The sequence below is a fragment of the Vidua macroura genome, chromosome Z (assembly GCF_024509145.1).
Source record: "Vidua macroura isolate BioBank_ID:100142 chromosome Z, ASM2450914v1, whole genome shotgun sequence".
In the NCBI taxonomy this organism is placed as follows: Eukaryota; Metazoa; Chordata; class Aves; order Passeriformes; family Viduidae; genus Vidua; species Vidua macroura.
The window spans coordinates 43,507,241-43,525,254 of NC_071611.1; the positions used below are offsets into that span (position 1 = coordinate 43,507,241).

Sequence of the window (18,014 nt, forward strand, 5' to 3'; positions counted from 1 at the left end):
ATTGTTCGAAAAATAAATGTGGGGAAAAAATACTGCAGTTTTTCCTTCAATTACTGTCTCTTGGTACCATCAACACATAAAGGTAAGAAGGCAATAAACCCATTACTTCATAAGAAATTTATAGTATTTTTGTGCACAGCTGTTGATTTATATGAGTGAACTTTGTACTGCTAATAAACACAATATACCAGGAAAGAAGGTTAAAAGTAGGTCAGTGATATAGCAAGTGTTCTTAACACAACTTGCATCCCAGTCTCCAGCTTATGCATAATGTTAATTCCTCATATTCTAGAGTGTTAAATAACACTGTAACTGGATGCTGAAGGCAAGAATAATTCAACATTATCCACCCTTGATCTTTACAAAAAATTCCCATGGCATCCATATAACTTCCACAGCTGTACAAACTAGAATAAGGTCCATGGCAAACACAACCTTCAGGATTTGCTCTACAATAAATATCACAAGCAAAAGAGAGACAGCAAATGTTAACTCTTTATTTCTTTTGAACATATAAAGGTTATATGAAACAATTGAAACTATTTATTTATTAAACAATTCTTTTAGAGCCATCTTGTGGGGAAAATAAACAATTTAAAACAATACATGTGCTTTAATAGCTTTTCTACCAAATAGATCAGTGGTTACTATGACATCTTCTAGCACTCTTTTAAAAAAATAGATGTCTCAGGCACACTGTAAACTTTATACAACATTGTTTAATCCCCTAGAACATGAAGGAAGTGCCTTTATGAATAATCACATGTTAAAAGATTAGTTCTAGATAGGAAAAATATATGTTACAGATGCTATTTTTCTGAAGAATCTTTTTAGCCCAGATTCTATTCAAACTCCACCCAACTATAGACCGCAAAAAAAGCACAAAAACCCAGAGAAGGTAAACCTTCTTCCAGAGCTCTCTTGAACAAGTTGGATAGAATTATTCAATCTAACTAAACTGGAGGTAAAAAAAAGCAAAATAAATCTAAACATATTAGTAGACTTAGCACTCGAACCTGAAAAGTTTTATTATTAAACATCCTTAGCATTTCCAATTTAAAGCTTTGATAATATTCACAAGTTCTGAAGGAGTTTACATCAGTTGTTTATAAGGTGTCTTCTGTTTGTATACACTTAAGGAAAGTACAGCCTTGGGCATTCAATTTCAGTATAATCAAAAGTCATGATGCAGACTTCAGCTACCTAGAGCAATCAAACATCAGCTCTGCTTGATTTATGTGTCTTGTCTACGAAGCAAAGGGCTTAAATTTTATCCTAGAGAACAAAAGCGCACATACAGGTCATATATCTTACTCAGTTTTAATTTATGACCTAATAAAATGCTTCATTTATATAGAACATTAAAGCGTATCACATCACATTTATCCAATAAGTAATTATCTTCTACTAGTACAAAAGTAAAATAGGACATCACAGAACAATTGCAAAGCACACAATCAAGGGGTGTCACAGAAATATGCATTTTTTTGAGCTGTTACAATCAGTGTATAGTATGGACTAGCAGGCACCTCTGTTAATTTATTTTTTTAAATAAAGAAATTTGACAATAAAAGGGTCCTATGATAACCGAAACTTCTGACAGCTGTAACTAAACAGAACACACTGGCACCCAGACATATAACCAGACAATTTTGCTAAGCACAAGTATGTCAATTTTTATTTTTACACTCCTACGAAACTTTGAGTGAAAGAATGTGTAGATGTGCGCTTATCGCTTTCCTTCCTCTGTAAAGAAGATGGCGAGATCTGCTTCTTCCATGCCTGCTTTAAACTTTGGAAAGAAGCCCAGACTCAGGAGCACTTGCCTTAATGAGATTTTGAATTTCTTTGAATTTCGGATGTTCTTTATCAGCTACCAGCTGCAGCAATATCGCTTCACTAGTAGTAACTATAATTCCAGTACGTGCAAGACGCTGAAAAATAAAAGAACAGGGAGGAAATCATGTAAGATATTTGAAAATATGAATGAGTGAATTTTGCAAGAAAAGACAGATAGCATTTTAAAAAACATCTCCTATTAACAAAAATACTGCCAATTTAATTCCAGCATTTCTTAGTGGCATAATTTATAAAGCTAGGACAAAAAACTGACAGGGTTTAGACTTTCCTATGGCAAAAGGCTGCCCTGGATTACAAATAAGGCTTTCTACTTGAACTAGATTATTTCCCCAAGTCAGATTTAATAGGCAGCAGCCCCACACATCTTAATAACAATCCTTTTCCCTTGCATAACCCAGAGGTCAGCTTTCTTCACTCTCATGCAGATGAAAGGCCTGGGACAAAAAATAAAATAGCAAGGTCCAACCTAACAGCATTAAGCAAGAAATTATAACAATTTCTCTTTCAGTCCTTGTTATATATGACTACTTCAGCTTTTGGACGACAGAGTGGACTAGTAGCAGTAATCTCTGGAGAAAGAGGGAAAATCTCTTCTACAGACATTATAAATCATATTGGCACAACAGCAGCTCTTTTTAAATGATGTTTCATTACAGACAGTAACTCCAGTGTCAGTGCTTGCAGGCTACAGGATAAAATGTAGAGCTGCAGAGAAAGCAAAACCAAAAGAGGTCTGCTAGATTTTGCAAGTGTGGAACTCAACAGGGCTTGGGCTTCACATAGCCCAAGGCACAGGACTTATTATAAAGTTATTGGACTTTCAAAACTGTGGTTGTTGCTTACATAACAAAGTTACCTTTAGCAAAGGCTGACCAACCCACGTCCCCCATCATCTTCCCAGCCATCATACAGATGCTTTGGCAGTAAAACTCTTCATAGAGTCAGCTTTCCCTCCCTCATCCTCTACTCAGCTGCATGCTTCACCAATCTAATGGGATCCTGAATGAGCTAAGGGAGGGCAAGCAGCAGAGAACAGAGATACGTACATACAGGTTTCAGTTGTAATCATTAAAGCAAAGAGAAGCTCCGAACTTTCTAGCTCTTCAATTTCAAAGCAACTGGTGGGTGGAAGTTACTAGCTTTAAGGGACCAACCAGTAAAGTATATGCAACTACAGTCTACATAACAACAAACTAACAACACTGGATTTACTGAATACTTCCTGCTTGCCATTACAGCAACAAGCCTCACAATATTCTTACGCTGAAACAAAGGAACTACATTCCTCAGCTTTCCTACTCTGTACAACCATATTTGTTAAATTTCACACACATACAAAAAAGAAGAAAAATAGAAAAATTAATATTAAATATTATGGCAATGTTTTCAACATGAGCCTCTCCAAGAATACAAAGATTTTGGTTTTAACTAGTATGGATGAGAAAAAAATATCTATACACTTAAAAAATAATTTCTCTCTGTGAAATGTTGATTGAAAAGAGAGAACATCTTCTCTTTAAAAAGCAAAACATACCACAACATGTCAAAAGAGGCTGGCATTGCCTTATACCCTTTCTAGGACTAGATATAATTTTTATAGATTTCAGATTAGCAGAAAATAAGAGGTGCATTTGCTAAGTATATTGGATCATTTCCAAGGAAATCACAAGTTCTCTTAGAATGCTGTCTTTGAGGAGAAGGTAAGTATTGACAGTATGTTGCATCCACACTGCTGGAATAAGTAGAAAAGAGAAAGAACACAAAAGAAATCCAGCAGGAGCAGACTAAGCTGTCTCAATCTGAGACCAAGCACTGGCATAAGACTTGTTCATCAAACGGGGCAGAGATTCAGAATAGTCACAATCTTGAACTTTTGTGCTGAGTTATTTCATCAGTGAAAATTTCGAGATTTTTTTGTTTCTGAGAGTTTTTTTTAACTAGAAGTTGTTGCCTGCTGTCATTTTGAAGCACACAACAGAAGTGTATGCTGAAGAGACAACCTGTTATCCAAGCAGGCATGAAAGCTTTCATTATCAATTAAGACAAATTGTTCTTCCTAGTACACCCACTCAAATATTTGTATATTCATTACCAGCACAATCAAAACACATGCTACGTGATGGGAAATGTGAACTGAAGGGGCCGGTGGGGCCAGGTGGGAGTTATTTGGGGCTGCTAAGGAAGCTAGTTGTTATCACTGTAATGACTGACAACATAAGGGACCACAGAAAAACACTTTCTTTTGCTTATTGAGAAAGCATTGCAAAGGTGTACCAAAAAGTTATCTAAAACTGAAACATTTACAGCTTTTGCAAGCAATCACACTTCTAAGATCAATACCTTTTCGCCTAGAAAGTAAAGCAAAGCTAGCTAGTCACTGTTTTAACCTTTAATACATTGGCCCAACTTCTATGCTTACAGACACATTGTAAGTAATAAATGTACAAAACCATACACAATACGGCCAACAGATTTCAGGTTTTCTATATTTGTTTTGTCTCCTACTGCTGCTGCACCACAATTATTTGGGAAGTCCATTACTTCAGTCACTCCTGTACTCTATATGTGTATGTAGAGTATAGACTCTATGTGACAGCTGACATTAGGTTTCCACTTAATTGAAGTCACGAGTTTCATCAATCACTGTATGCTGGGGATTTCTCTTTAGCCTTTAAGAAATTAAGTCTTCTCAAAATACATAAAAAAGTATAACATGCTGTGGTTATCATCAGTTTCTACTTCAAATACTTGTTAGGACCCGAGGCAAAAAATTGCAATACTTAATGTATGTATCAGGTTTTGACTTTCAACAGTTATGCCTGTAGGCAAGTTAGGAGTACACCATCAAAAAATCATTTGCATGAATTTGCTACCACATAGTTGTATGTGCTTTTAAATCTTCTTGATACATTTATCTCCACTTTCTCAACATTTCATTTGACTAAGCTCCTAAAACAGGGGGGAGGGGAATCTTTACTATAATCAGGTTCTTGTGATTTAAGCTTTAATTTGCACTGATGAGGAAAAGCAGAAGGAGGGACAGAGGTACAAGGAGATTTGAACAGTATCACATACTGTACTTCATTGCAGTTCAAGAATTTCAACACCTGAATAAATACTCTTTGGAACAACAAAGCCAAAAGCTCTATAGCACTTTTACTGTGCTGTAGAGACAACACTGCATAAAGGGATATGCTAAAATACTACTGTTTATACAGAGTAATCTATATTGTATGGAGCAATCAGTTTTAAATTCCAAACATCCCAAACTGGGTTATGCACATTAAATCATAATTTAAGGAGATAAAAAAAACCCCAGTACTTCTTCTCCATTTTCAATGCTATTTTAAGAATCAGAGTTCTCAAATCTACTTTTATCCACTGCTTTGCCCATAGAAATTCCTTCTTAGCTTACAATAAGCAGAGAACTTAACATACCAACCCAAGGTGAAAAAAGCCTTAAGAAACTTACTTCAAGAGCAAACATTCTGTCCATCATACTTCTTGACGAGGTGGCATCAGCTACAATATGAACTTCCAGACCTCTGCCAATTAATTCCAGTGCTGTTTGCTGGATACAGACATGAGTCTACGGGGGAGAAATCAAAGGCAGAAAAGCCACCAACAAACCATTATTATGAAATGAAAGTAACACAACCACAAATTAGAGCTCATAATTAATTAGAGTTCAAATACGTATTTTTCTACACCAGGCACTACAAGGGAACTCAATATGCATTTTAAATGCCAGTTAAGATTGAGACAAGTGCCTGTAGTTTACAAGTATCTCATCTCAAATTCTTTTATGAGATTATATTAAAGACAACACAAAAATAATTTATTCTGTAGAGGATATCTAAGCTCTAAGTAATATAAATTGAGTTGGTTTTTTTTCATTACAGAAAGTGATGCCCCCTTTGAGGGTCAATAGACATTGCCATAAACCAGTATTAGAATGGCAAAGCACCTACTTCTACTCCAAAGAGGACAATACTCCGGACACCAGGGATCTCTGCTAATGCTGCTTCAACTTCTGGCAACACCATTGAAAATTTTGTCTTGGGAAGCACAAGTTTAGCTCCTGTTAAATCAATTTCTTGCACAGTGCTGCCAAGACCTTTGGGATACTGTTCAGTGACAATAACTGGAATACCCAAGAGCCGTGCACCTTGGAGCTGTAAGGGGAAAAAGGAAAACATTTTAAAATAAAAGAAAAAAAGAAAAAAAAAAAAAAACAAAGACATTGTTATTACCTAAAATGAAGTAATTGTTAGACTGTGTGTAAAATAATAGTTTACAATGAGCAATCAAAACTCACTACAGGAAAAAAAAAAGCAAACATACCAGTCGTTGGCCCACACTGATGATATCGCCAAAGTATTTGATGGCAGGCCGGAATCGTTCTTGCATGTCACAACAGAAAAAGACAGTGCTTGAGGGTGTCAGGTTGCCCAAAGCAGTAATCTAAAAAAATGAAATAAAGGCAATGTTTTCCATGGCAGTGGACATCCTTTCAGAAATGCAGCAAAATGAGGAAGAGTTTGCAATACCTCTGCTAGATTATGGATTTACGTTACTTTGAGTCAAAAGAGAAGAAAAGTTTTTCAAGCCTTATTTTGGTATGTTTCTGAATTCAAATGAATAGCTGATACTGAATGGTACAGTATAGTCATCACTATGTAATCAAGATTTTATTGGGTGGGAAGCACCAGTCAACATAAAAGTACATGGATATTTCTGAACTCTGAAGGGGGCAGAGGAACATACTGCCTAAACCATAAAAAAAAAAAAACAACCAAACAAACAAAAAAAAAACAAAAACAAAAAAAAAAAAAAAAAAAAAACAAAAAACCAAAAAACAAAAGCAAAATTACCTTCTTCAAATTCATTTTTAAATCCACAATTCTTGGAATTGATATAGACTCAGGATAAATTAAAGTTAAAAAAAATTCAGACTTCCACTTGCTTTCAAATACTGTAAGTACATATATTTTCAATACTTCCATTGTGTAGGCAATTTGATTTGTCTATGACATCTTTTAGCACAAGTCCAAAGGTTAGAATGAAAGTAGAGAAGACTGTAAATATTAGAAACCAAACTTAACACATTTTAATGACAAAAGTAATCTCCTAGAGTTTCCCTCATACAAGGTACCAAGTAGGGTAGAAGGACGGGGATAAGAAAAATAAACCAAATACCTAATTTTCTTACATTTAGAAAGGGTGCTTTGTATTTGCATAAACAAATTACTTGCACTGCCTGTCAAACCAATGTATAGAGCTTCAGATGGAAGCTACAGGGAAAGAAAAGAGTTACATACTATCATTTAGTTGAAAGGCAACTCAAGAGAAATTACATCCATTCAGGAGCTTTTCACCAGACAGATAAATCAAATGGAATAAAGAGCTTATGGGAAGTACCCATTAACTATATACACTTCATACACTGCAATCTGAGGCTGTAATGTTTTAAACTGAAACAAAATTACAAAATTTGTAAAAGAATGTATTTTGGAAGAGTGCAGATGTATTGAGTTAATGTGACAAGGTTTTGGTAATGAGGGGAGGCTGTAGGGGTGGCTTTTGTGAGATGCCAGAAACAGCCTCCTGTCAAGAGAGCGCTAATGCCTGCTGAATCCAAGACAGATCTGTTACATCAGTGATGCTGGTGACAACTCTATGCTAACATATTTAAGCAAGGGTAAAAAAACCACACTGTCCAACAGCAGCTGTGAAAAGAGGGTGAGAATATGTGGGAGAAATAGCCCTGCAGCCACCAAGGTCAGTGCAGAAGGAGGGGCAAGAGTTACCCCAAGTGCTGGAGCAGAGATTCCCCTGCAGCCACTGGTGCAGACCAGGGTGAGGCAGCTGTGCCCCTGCAGCCCATGGGCTTCCACAGCGGAACAGAAATCCACCTGCAGTCCATGGAGGACCCCACAGCAGAACCTTGAAGAAGGCCTGCAATATGCCTTAAAGAAGGCTGTGACTCTGAAGGGCCACACTGATGCAGGCTCCTAGGACCTGTGACGCTCTAGAGAGGAGCTCATGCTGGAGAATGTTTGGGAAGCAATGCAGCCTGTGGGAAGGATGCACATTTACTCATGACATACTATCTCCCAGAGGAGGGACCCCACTCTGGAGCAGGGGAAGAGTGTGAGAAGAATGAATGGGAGAGGTGAAGTTTTATGCACTGACCACAAACCCCACTCCCCATCCCTCTGTGCTGCTTGAAGGGAGGAGGCAGAGAAGTTGGAAGTAGAGCTAAACATGGGAAGAAGAGAGGGATAGGGAAGAGATGTTTCTACATTTGCTCTTATTTCCAATTATTCTAATTGGTTACTGATTAGCACTATATCAAACTGATTTCCCCAAGTCTGTTTTGTCCATGATGGTAACTGGCAAGTGATTCCTCTCTGTCCTTATCTTGATGCACAAGCTTCTTTGTCGTATTTTCTCCCCTCTGTCCTACTGAGGACAAGTGATGGAGTAGTTTGATGAACAGCTGGTGGCCAGCCAAGGTCAACTCAACACAAAGGAATTGGGAATCGATAAATATTAGTTTCAAAACTTTCATTGATTCACCACATGTCTCCAGAGTAAAATGCTGCTGATCTCAATTCCCAAGGCCATGCTTAATAATGGCCATGCTTAAACATATGCAATGGCCTGGTAAAATTGTTGGGAAAATTACTTGTGTGCTAGCAATTGTAAATGCTAAATTCCCTCAATTTTCAGATTCATTACACCACTACTGCCAAAGCAGCAACCATTCATAAACATGGTTCCTCCAGTCCTTGTGAGCCAAACAGCGACACTATTCGTACAAGCAGTTACAGAGGCAAATGCAGTAAAAACCACAGTGCAGATGATGTAATACTGAGCTCACTGATACCACAGGAAGACAAAAGAGCATCACAACAGGTTTTAGAGAAATCTTTTTCACCAGAATTTTTTTCAGCTGCACTGAAAAAATTTACCACAGATGTAAGATCTTCAATCCTAGGAGATTTTCAGTATTCAGCACTGCAGCAGCTGATTTATCAAGGGGTTAGGGAAGGCACCCTCTAGATATTTTTTCCAAGTAACACTTCTGCAACTCTACACCAGGTAATGAATGAGGCCTGAGACCAAGAAAGACTGGACACAAAATTAAATAATCACCTTATTTTTGAATACTATCCATCATACCATACCATTTGCTTGAACAATGAAAAAAGCAGTTGGCAGGCAGTATTAATGTACAATTCAACACCACAGGGAGCACCTACTCTGACACATTCCAAGTCTGGCACTTACTACCATCACAGAAGTCAATTATGACATTTAACTTTCCCACTGCTCAGCAATAAAAATAGAATAATTGGAATAAAAAATATTTATAAATGTGGTTCCTATTCATAAATGTGTCATTTTGTCTTAGCATTTTATATGACAAGCGAAGACTATTATTTTCTCATTTAAATCTTTCCATCACTTTAACAGCTGCACCAGAGGAGGTTTAGGTTGGACATTAGGAAGGATTTCTTCACAGAAAGGGTGATTAGATATTAGAATGGGCTGCCCAGGGAGGTGGTGGAGTCACTGTCGGCATTGAAGGAAAGACTGGAGGTAGCACTTGGTGCCATGATCTAACTGACATGGCAGGGTTCAGCCACAGGATTGACTCGATCTCAGAGGTCTTTTACAGTCTGATTCTGTAATTTTTTGAGATCTGTCTGAACCACAAACCATCATGGACTAGAGAATGACCAATGTGATGTTAATCTACTGCTTTGATATGCACCTTCTTCTGCCAGTGCAGCAGATGGTCTTACCACCCCTAGCAGAGGAATAAATGTGAATAGAGTTGGAAAGTTGTCAAGTAGCTGCATAGTCTGAAGGATGTTCAGGATGTTTCATCCTACATAAGGATGAAACAAACACAAATATTCTTCATAGAAAACCACATGGTCTGACCCATCAGAGACAGAACTCCTATAAAACCTATCCCACAGCTCTGTTACCTTTACCTTTCAGTGTTTTCTCATCCATAGTTCCTTTGGTCACGTTTATGAGTGTTACTTCCAGCTAGGTCCACAGTGAATTTGAAACACAAGAGTATTACCATCCTCCATCACGTGGATAACCATGCAATTACCAGACCTCAAGAATCAGACCTTTAGGTCTCCCTTCAGGCCTTCCTCTCCCCCTGCTTATTCTAAAATGTATCTAATGCTTTTAGTATTTCTTACTACAACTCAAACGGTTTTCATGGTCCTCCCTGGGGTGGTTTTCAAATTGCAGTCTGGAATGAGGCACTCAATACGACTGTCACAACAGTGTTTCTCTGCCCATACTACTTCACTGCTCTAGCAGGGCCTCAAATATCAGCCAATTCACAGCCCTTCCAGGCCCTGTTTATTTTGTGCTTTCCAGTACATAATTTGCTGTCTTCATAATGGATAATACTTAGACTCCTGAGGTGCATTTTAGGCTTATAAATCATCCCCTGAACTCTCCCTCATCTTCTGTTTGTGGAGCTGATTATTTCTACATTGCTACTTCCATTTTGAAGTGCATCTTATTGCACCCTGTTTCTCCAGCTTGTCTTGAAATACCCGAAATCTGCATTTTCAGATGCTTGTAGCTCCTTCCAGCCTGGTATCTTCTGCAAAAACAGTATTTGCCCTAAGTTTCGTCAAGGATAAGGACAATGGAATAATTAAAAACAGTGGATTTGGAAGCCATTTTATAGAACACAATTCAATTTAATTCTGATTTGATAGTGAAGTGCAGAAGAAAACTGTCTTTCCAGCCAGAGAGTATCCTTATTATAGACTTCCACTGAAACTCATATGTTTATGTCAAAAAGCACAGGGAGCTGGAGCAAAAGCACTATATCTGCTTTTCTTTATTGTCAAGTTGGTTTCATATGATTTAATTTATGCCTTCAGATTCATGCCAGCAGCTCTCTAAAATAAAGTGTCAACTGTATATTTGCTAAATAAAAGCTTTTACATAGTCTAACACAAATAATTCATATATTGATTTTCTAATTTATTTCTGATTAACTTGCAGTTTGAATTGTGGCAGAACAAGAGGAAACTGGAAGAAAGAGATGCTAAGATCAAAGAGTCAATACTTGCTGGTGGTATGTGGAAGACCAGATGTGGGAAGGGCAGAGTGTAGCAGAAAGCAGTTTTAAATTGAGTTTCATAAATAGTAGCTAACACAGTCCATAAATAAATTCATGTAAGTATTTGCTATGTATAAAGGAAAGGTTTAGTTTACTAGTTCTGTTTTGTGCCATGTAAATCCTACTACTCATTTGCGTCTGGCTCGCAAAACCATGGGATGGAGGCTTGCCGGCTAGCTGTCCCGCTGGTGGCCGGAGGGCAGACACGCGAGTGGCCACCCCCGAGTCTCTGCCGAGACTGTTGCAGGTGGCAGTGATTGCTGCGGCGTGAGTAGCACAGCAGAGGCACAGAGCACGAGGAAACCGAGGCAGAGGAATAAGGGAAGGACACTTGTCTGAGTCTCCAATATTTAATCTCCAAGGGGGGCAGAGCAAGTGACAAATCTGAACCTGAAGGGGCTACTTTTAAAGGGTAGGGGGAACATGGGGAGGACACAACCTTTGACCAATAGGAAGGCATTCGGGGAGGGGTGCAGGGTAAGGGCTCCCCAACAGAAGCCAACATGGGGAGGGAGCAAACCTTACAATCCAATTCTGCTTCGAGGAAGGGATGAAGACAGGGAACACTCCAGAACCAAAGGAGTGTGCTATCTTTGACAGACAGGGGTAAGACAAGGGAAAAAGGGAGGTATACAGGTGGATTGACATGTAGATTGACATATATTTTGGCGTGGAAAACTGTGGTAAACAGCTCAGTACTGAACCATTAGGGAAGCCAAATGGGGTACAGAGAATGAACCACTACAAACTTATAACAAGGAATATTAAAACATACTACAGAAGAACAAACTGTAAAATAACAGACTACCACAGCTCACTTGCTTTCAATGCCATCCTCCCCTTCTACAAGAATGCTGTGGCACCTCCACTTCACATCTCCTGGCAGTGAAAATCACCCAGACCTCCCCAGTGCAACATCCCAAAGAGCTGGGGGAGGGCAGAACTACACCTAAACATCAAACCTGGGCTGGCACATCAACACCTGTTTGATTTCACTGCAGAAAGAGGCAGGCTGGGCAAGGATTGTGAGCCACTGCAGCCACACAGTATCTAAATCCACCCTGCATATAACATCTACTCAGCCACAATAATGTTAAACACCTTGAACTCAAAATAAAAGAAAAAAAAAAAATACCCTTTCAAAACCCAAATGACCTGAAGTTCCTCTCAACAGTACATAAGCATTTCCATTTGTTGCACTTCATTTCTCTTAGTTAGGATTTTCTGTCCTCCAGCTGAAGGTTACCCACAGCACAACCAGAATAGGTACATCAAATGGTCAAGTAACCTCATGCAGCTCTTTTACCCAGCTAAAGAAGTCATCTCTAGGACCTCGTCCAGACCAGGACTTAAAGGTATGCTGCCACGAGTTACATACAGCTTTAAATCCTACTCTAGAAAAGACCTAGGTGAGAAAGGAGAGGTGATTTTTCACATCTATATCATCTCTGCTCCTTATTGTTATTAATCAGAGAAAATGTGATTACGATGAAGTCCTATAATTACAGGTTCAGCTTTACAAAAATATTCACATATACTGGCTTTTTATCTGTCCTTTACCTGTTCAAAGTCCAGGAAATCATAATACATACAAAATGAAATTTCCTTATAGTATTTGTAATGAACAAGAAACTGGAAGCAAAGGAATAACCCTATTTGACATCACTAGTGACTTCATAAATCTCACATCAAGGTTACGTACTAAAAAGGCAGACTGGGGGATGTTACAACCATGGTATTTCAAGAATGGCATAAAAGAGACAACAACAAAATGAAGCTACCACCTTTTTTCTGTATTTCTTAAAGGAAATTAGTAAGATTCAGTTGTACTTTGCTGCCTATCTTTCAAATGTAAAAAAATTGAATAAATTCAGTTTGATGTACTTCAAGAGAAAAATAGATTACAAGTGTTTCAATTTAGAAACATAAATATTTATCTTATGCTAAGCCAATGTTTAGCCTTTTACATGTAAGTCAGCATTTAAAAAGGACAGATTTAGTTAAAAAAACCATGATGTACATATAACTAATGTAGTACAAAAGTCTTCAGCAAAATTTAAAATTACTAAAATGCTTGTTGCAGAGTAAAGATAAACAAACAAGGAGTCTGGATTTGAGGAAAAAAATCCTTTTTCAGTGTTTTCAGCCCTTTTCCTCCCCTTCTTGAAGGCCCCACATGCTGCTTTCCAAAAAAAATTTATTTATTTAGAAATGTCCTAATTTATCAAAATTTATAATTTCACCCTAAAACCCCCAAATAACATCCCTGCAATTTATGCTTTGGCTTTTCCTGGCTTCAGAAAATGGACTTGGGTTCCTGAGTTAATTAGTTAGTTCTAGTTCCAGACTATCAGAGCAATATCAGGTATTTCCAATAAGAATGAAAATCTGTGTATTAATTGTTATATTTTATTTACCTTATCATTCAGCAGAAGTTGGATGTCATTTTGCAAGCAGTTTTATTTAAGACAGATACGCCCAAGAACACTAACCTGTCTCAAAAAACCATCCTGGAATAGACGTGCTTTATGCAATGGTTTCAGCAATAATTTTACCCTTTTAGCTTCAGTAACTTAAGGTTTACCAGTTTGTAAATACAGAGCGCAAGTCCTCCTGAGGAGAAGCCACCTTGAAGTTATGACAGTTACTGTGAAATATTCTCTCTTGGTTATGTATTTGAAAGCTCCTCTATTACACAGCTGTAATGTGCATATAGCTGTCTTTTCTTTGGATATCACCAAAGTCTTTTTCCTTACTTCTCTCCTCCAAAGGCAGCTACAACACTACAGGAAAATACAAAAACTTTTGTAGCACTATTTAACTGTATGTAGAGACGATTAAAGTGATCCTGCATTCCCTCATCCAAACTACAAATATTAGAAAATTTTATAAGGCTTAAAATTTATGAAAAGCAGATGCAGTCCCTCCATTTGAGAGAGGCCTGAGGAAACGTCCCTCTTCACTGCATGTCTGGAGTTGAAGAGATTCAAGTTGAGGAGTGGCAGCTGAGCAGAACATCATGGTGTAGTGCACCCCACCAGCCTGCCTAACACTGCATGGCCATCAAAAGCTTAAGTGACTGTTTTGTGTCAGGACACCCAGACCAAACATATATGAGGATAGTACAAAGGCATAAAACAATGAAAGAGCAAATGTCCCTGTACAGATCAAGCTTTGAACTGAGTTCAAGAAGTGGCTTTCCAAGGGCAGCATATGGTAATTTCTCCATGAGATTACTGCCCCCCTCAGTTGCAGGGACAAGAAATTGAAACAGCCCAGTCAAACATCATTTGATGCTGACATTTTGTGAGCTATTATACCAAAAGGCATCCTTCTATGACAGGCCTGCACAGGAATCAAAATGGAAGGATAACATACCAGAGATTACGGGCACTAGCTGCCTTAAAGGTTAAAATCCTACTTTCCAACTAAATGCATACATATTCCTCATAAAACATGCATATAAAAACACTGAAATTATTGTCTAGTGATACAGCTGCTAGCATCTCTGAATTTTAATTTTAAACCAGAAATATCTTTCTAAATATGAAAGTCTAATCACATCAGCGAGTAAAAGTTGTCCCTCTTGAAACATACATCCAAAACAGTGATTCAAGTGACTATGCCACACACAGAGTTGACAAATCAATGTTGTGTGTAACTGCAGATAAAGTATCAGGGAGGGAGGGAGGGAAGGAAAGCAGGAGGGAAGGAAAAAAGAGCATATAATAGTGGCAATGCCTGAATGAATATACAGAAAGTATAATATTCCTATCACTAAGTCCTAAAAGTCTTAAAAAGCTCAGCTTGTGTCTGTATCATACCAAATGTTTCTCAAACAAGTGATCTCTGAGCACCTGTCTCTGGCTTAAGGCAAGCTGACTGACATCATTGTGATGTCTCATTTGAGACATCTTCAGCTCATTCACAGCTGCTGAAACATATCAAGGAAAAACCCACAATTACCATTGTTTTTCGTATCAACAGGTGCAACAAAACTGCAACAGTATTGGTGTAAGCAGACAATCAAAGAGGCAATAATGCATACAACGTTTCATCCAGAATACCTGCAGCCAAAGCTGTCTAGCGCATTTGCACCCTGGGAACGATGTATCCTTGTCTCGATACTGACCTTTATTCCAAGAAGTATGTCCTGCTACAAATGCTTGAGCTGCATTTACAGTTTCAGTGCAGAAGGCATCTGCAAGGGAATCTTTGCAGAGTAGTGATCTGCATGCACAAATGAGAACCAAATTTTAACCTGAAACACTGTTATATGCCCAGAATACTCAAATTCTGTTTTTTAAATCCTTGCTTTAATTAACACATATACCAACTATTTTTGCAAGCTGGAAAGACTGTTTCTTTCCAGTTTTTCTATTGGGCCCCCATAAATTCTGTTTACAACACTGAAACAGAAAAGTTTTAAACGGAATATGATGAGTGTTAATAATTTATTCAACTAGTTTGCTCTTCTTAACCATTCTTTCCATACATAAAGTTAAAAATAAAACAAAATATGCCATAGGCATCCTTAATATACACTGTAAGCAAACAGACCACCTTTAGAGTTTATGCATACAAGACACTATGATTAAGCAGAGTTTACAAACAGGATTAATCAGCCATTCCTTAAGACATTAAGAGAAGACAAGCAATGTTTCAGCTCTTATGATAATGCTTTTCTAACTTCTGAGAAATGTCGGCTAGGCAAACTAAAATTTGCTAATTATAAATTAAAAAAAAAATGTTCTGAATGCAAACAGCAATGATGTGGGGTTTAATCCTGAGGTTTGTTTTGGTTTGTGTGGTTTTTTTTTTAATTTGAATGGAGAAAGGAAGAAGCAATGTTTTTTGAGTGGAAGTATTACTTGCACCAATCTCTAGTGGGCATAAAAGTATCTTCATAGGAAAGCACCCATAACTGCATCTGTCTGGCAGTCTGGCTTTCTAGTTTGTGGCTACAGAACTACCAAACTATAAACCTGCATATCAGAAAGAGCTTTTTGAGGCAAAGAGGGATACAGAGGTCCTGATGAACTAGAAGCCAAGATACCGAGCTCTGGCGGAGTCCACTTTATCTGCACTCTTTGAGTTTCCACCTCGCAGCATTACCTCCGGCTAAGGCCGGGTAGCACCAGCCGCCTGATTTAACGGAGAGCCATGATTACTTCAGCGACCTGTCTTCCCATTCATGACGCCAAGTAAGTCCTGGCTAGGCGAAGGCAAAGGCCGGCTTCCACACACGTGTGGCGCAAAGCGCACCTGCCTCCCCGGCTTAGAAAACTAAAAGTTTCCACGGAGAGACAAGTGAGCGCGGGCTGTGGGAGCTGCGCCCACGGTCCCAGCCGGCTCCAGGATTCCTCACTCCTCCCGGAAGGGGCCGGGGCTTGCCGCGGCAGGACAGGACGGGCTGCCCGCCCTCACATGCACCTGTGGCGGCCGGCACTGTCGCGCCACCGGCTCTTACCTGGATCTGCAGCGGGACCAGGCGCACCTTGCAGCGCTCGTTGACCAGGAAGCCCTTCGGCAGGTCGATGTACTGGCTCCACTCCTCGGCGAAGAGCTGCACCACGAACTTACGGTGCATGTCTATCTGATCCCCATACAGGCTGAGGAACTTCTGGATCAGCAGCTCATAGCCGGCGCCGTGGGGCACGCTGGAGGGCCGCGCGAAAACCGAGAAACAGAAAAGGACGGGCACGGAGCCGCCGCCCGGAGCAGCGAACGGCTCCGCCGCCGCCATCTTCAGGGACCGTCGCGCCGAGCCCCGCCAGCTCGCTGCGGTCCGCGCCGCCGCTCCTCCTCCCGCCGCCTCCTCCCTCCCGGCCGGCCGGGCGGTGCCGGCGGGCCCCAATCCCAGCTGCGGCTGCTCCTGCTCCTCCTCCCCGCCATGGGGCTCAGCCCTGCCCCGCAACCCCACGAGGCTGAGAGTGGCAGTGGGGAGCCTTCGTCGGGCGGACACGGGGTGTCTTGGGCGGGGGCATGGTGACTTCCCTGCCTAGGCGGACGGTGAGAAGAGCAGCCCCACACGGGCGCGCTCGCCCTCGTCCGGGTGGAGAGGGGCCGTGTCTCCTGGAGAGGGGCAAAGGGACACCGCCGCTGTAGCGGCCCCGGCGGTGCCCTCGCAGAGTCGGACCCCGGGGTAGAGCCCACCGCGGGGTGCGCAGTGCAAGGCGGGCTCGGAGCGCGGGCGGACACCGGGCCCAGCCGCGGCGGGGATGGGCGCGGCCGCGTCCCGTGGAACCTGAGAAGGAAACCTGTTGGTAGAGCCTGAAACATGGCCGATTGCTTTGGAGGGTGATCCAGCCCAGATCTGTATCGGGGACTGATAGCTGAGTTCTCTACGAGGCTTCATTCGGAATTGCCCGTTTCTGAGGAGCGGGCGGTGCCCGAGCCGCGGCTTCGAGCTTCCAGCTCCATCCATGGATGAGGGGAAGTGAGTAGGATAGAACGCGTATTTTTTTCTTCGCAGTTTCATGCTCTCTACCATATTCTATTTTTTCTCCAGGCATGACTGACAGCTGAAATTATTGCCCATATTTTTGCCATAATTACCAAAGTTTCTGTTATATTAAAGTGGGCTTGAGGGAAAGATCTGAATAGTGTGATACCTGCATAGAAAGAAAATATTCTCTGTTAAAAACAAGTGGATATTTTCATGCACTGTGCCAATGTAGTGGCAGCACCATTAAGGTTAATTCATGTTTGTGTGGCACAGAGTTGATTAGGAGGATGGAGCACCTCTCCTATGAGGAAAGGTGAAGAGATTTGGGATTGTTCAGCCTGGAGTAGAGAAGACTTTAGGGTGATCTAATTGCAGCCCTCCAGTACCTGAAGGAAGCCTATAAGAAAGGTGGAGAGGGACTTTTTTACAAGGGCGTGTTGTAACAGGGCAAAGGGGAGTGACTTCAAACTGAAAGACAGTAGGTTTAGATTAGGTATGAGGAAGCAATTCTTTACTGTGAGGGTGGTGAGG

At 40.2% G+C, this 18,014-nt stretch overlaps 1 protein-coding gene and 1 long non-coding RNA gene across 3 annotated transcripts in view; one reads left to right on the forward strand and one right to left on the reverse strand.

Moving 5' to 3' along the window:
- Positions 1 to 477: 477 nt before the first annotated feature.
- ISOC1 (isochorismatase domain containing 1) lies at positions 478 to 16,857 on the reverse strand. Its single transcript, XM_054002626.1, has 5 exons — positions 16,506 to 16,857; positions 6,205 to 6,324; positions 5,832 to 6,035; positions 5,333 to 5,449; positions 478 to 1,934 (listed from the first exon to the last, which is right to left on the reverse strand). The coding sequence occupies exons 1-5, from the start codon at positions 16,779 to 16,781 to the stop codon at positions 1,788 to 1,790; spliced, it is 864 nt and encodes a 287-aa protein (XP_053858601.1). The 5' UTR covers positions 16,782 to 16,857; the 3' UTR covers positions 478 to 1,787.
- A 105-nt stretch (positions 16,858 to 16,962) lies between these two features.
- Positions 16,963 to 18,014, forward strand: part of LOC128821504 (uncharacterized) — an 80,490-nt gene continuing 79,438 nt past the window's right edge. The window contains exon 1 of one of the 2 annotated variants that reach the window (XR_008441138.1): positions 16,963 to 17,474. This is a non-coding gene — a long non-coding RNA (uncharacterized LOC128821504). The remainder of the gene's footprint in view (positions 17,475 to 18,014) is intronic. The other variant, XR_008441139.1, reaches the window with a different exon arrangement.

Excerpts from the sequence above, each read along its gene's own strand:
- ISOC1 (XM_054002626.1), bottom strand. The coding sequence starts at position 16,781 with ATGGCGGCGGCGGAGCCGTTCGCTGCTCCGGGCGGCGGCTCCGTGCCC. Across the intron at positions 6,036-6,204 it reads TCAGTGTGGGCCAACGACTG|CTCCAAGGTGCACGGCTCTT; the intron begins GTATGTTTGCTT and ends TTCCCCTTACAG. Across the intron at positions 1,935-5,332 it reads ACAGAATGTTTGCTCTTGAA|CGTCTTGCACGTACTGGAAT; the intron begins GTAAGTTTCTTA and ends TTTATTTTTCAG.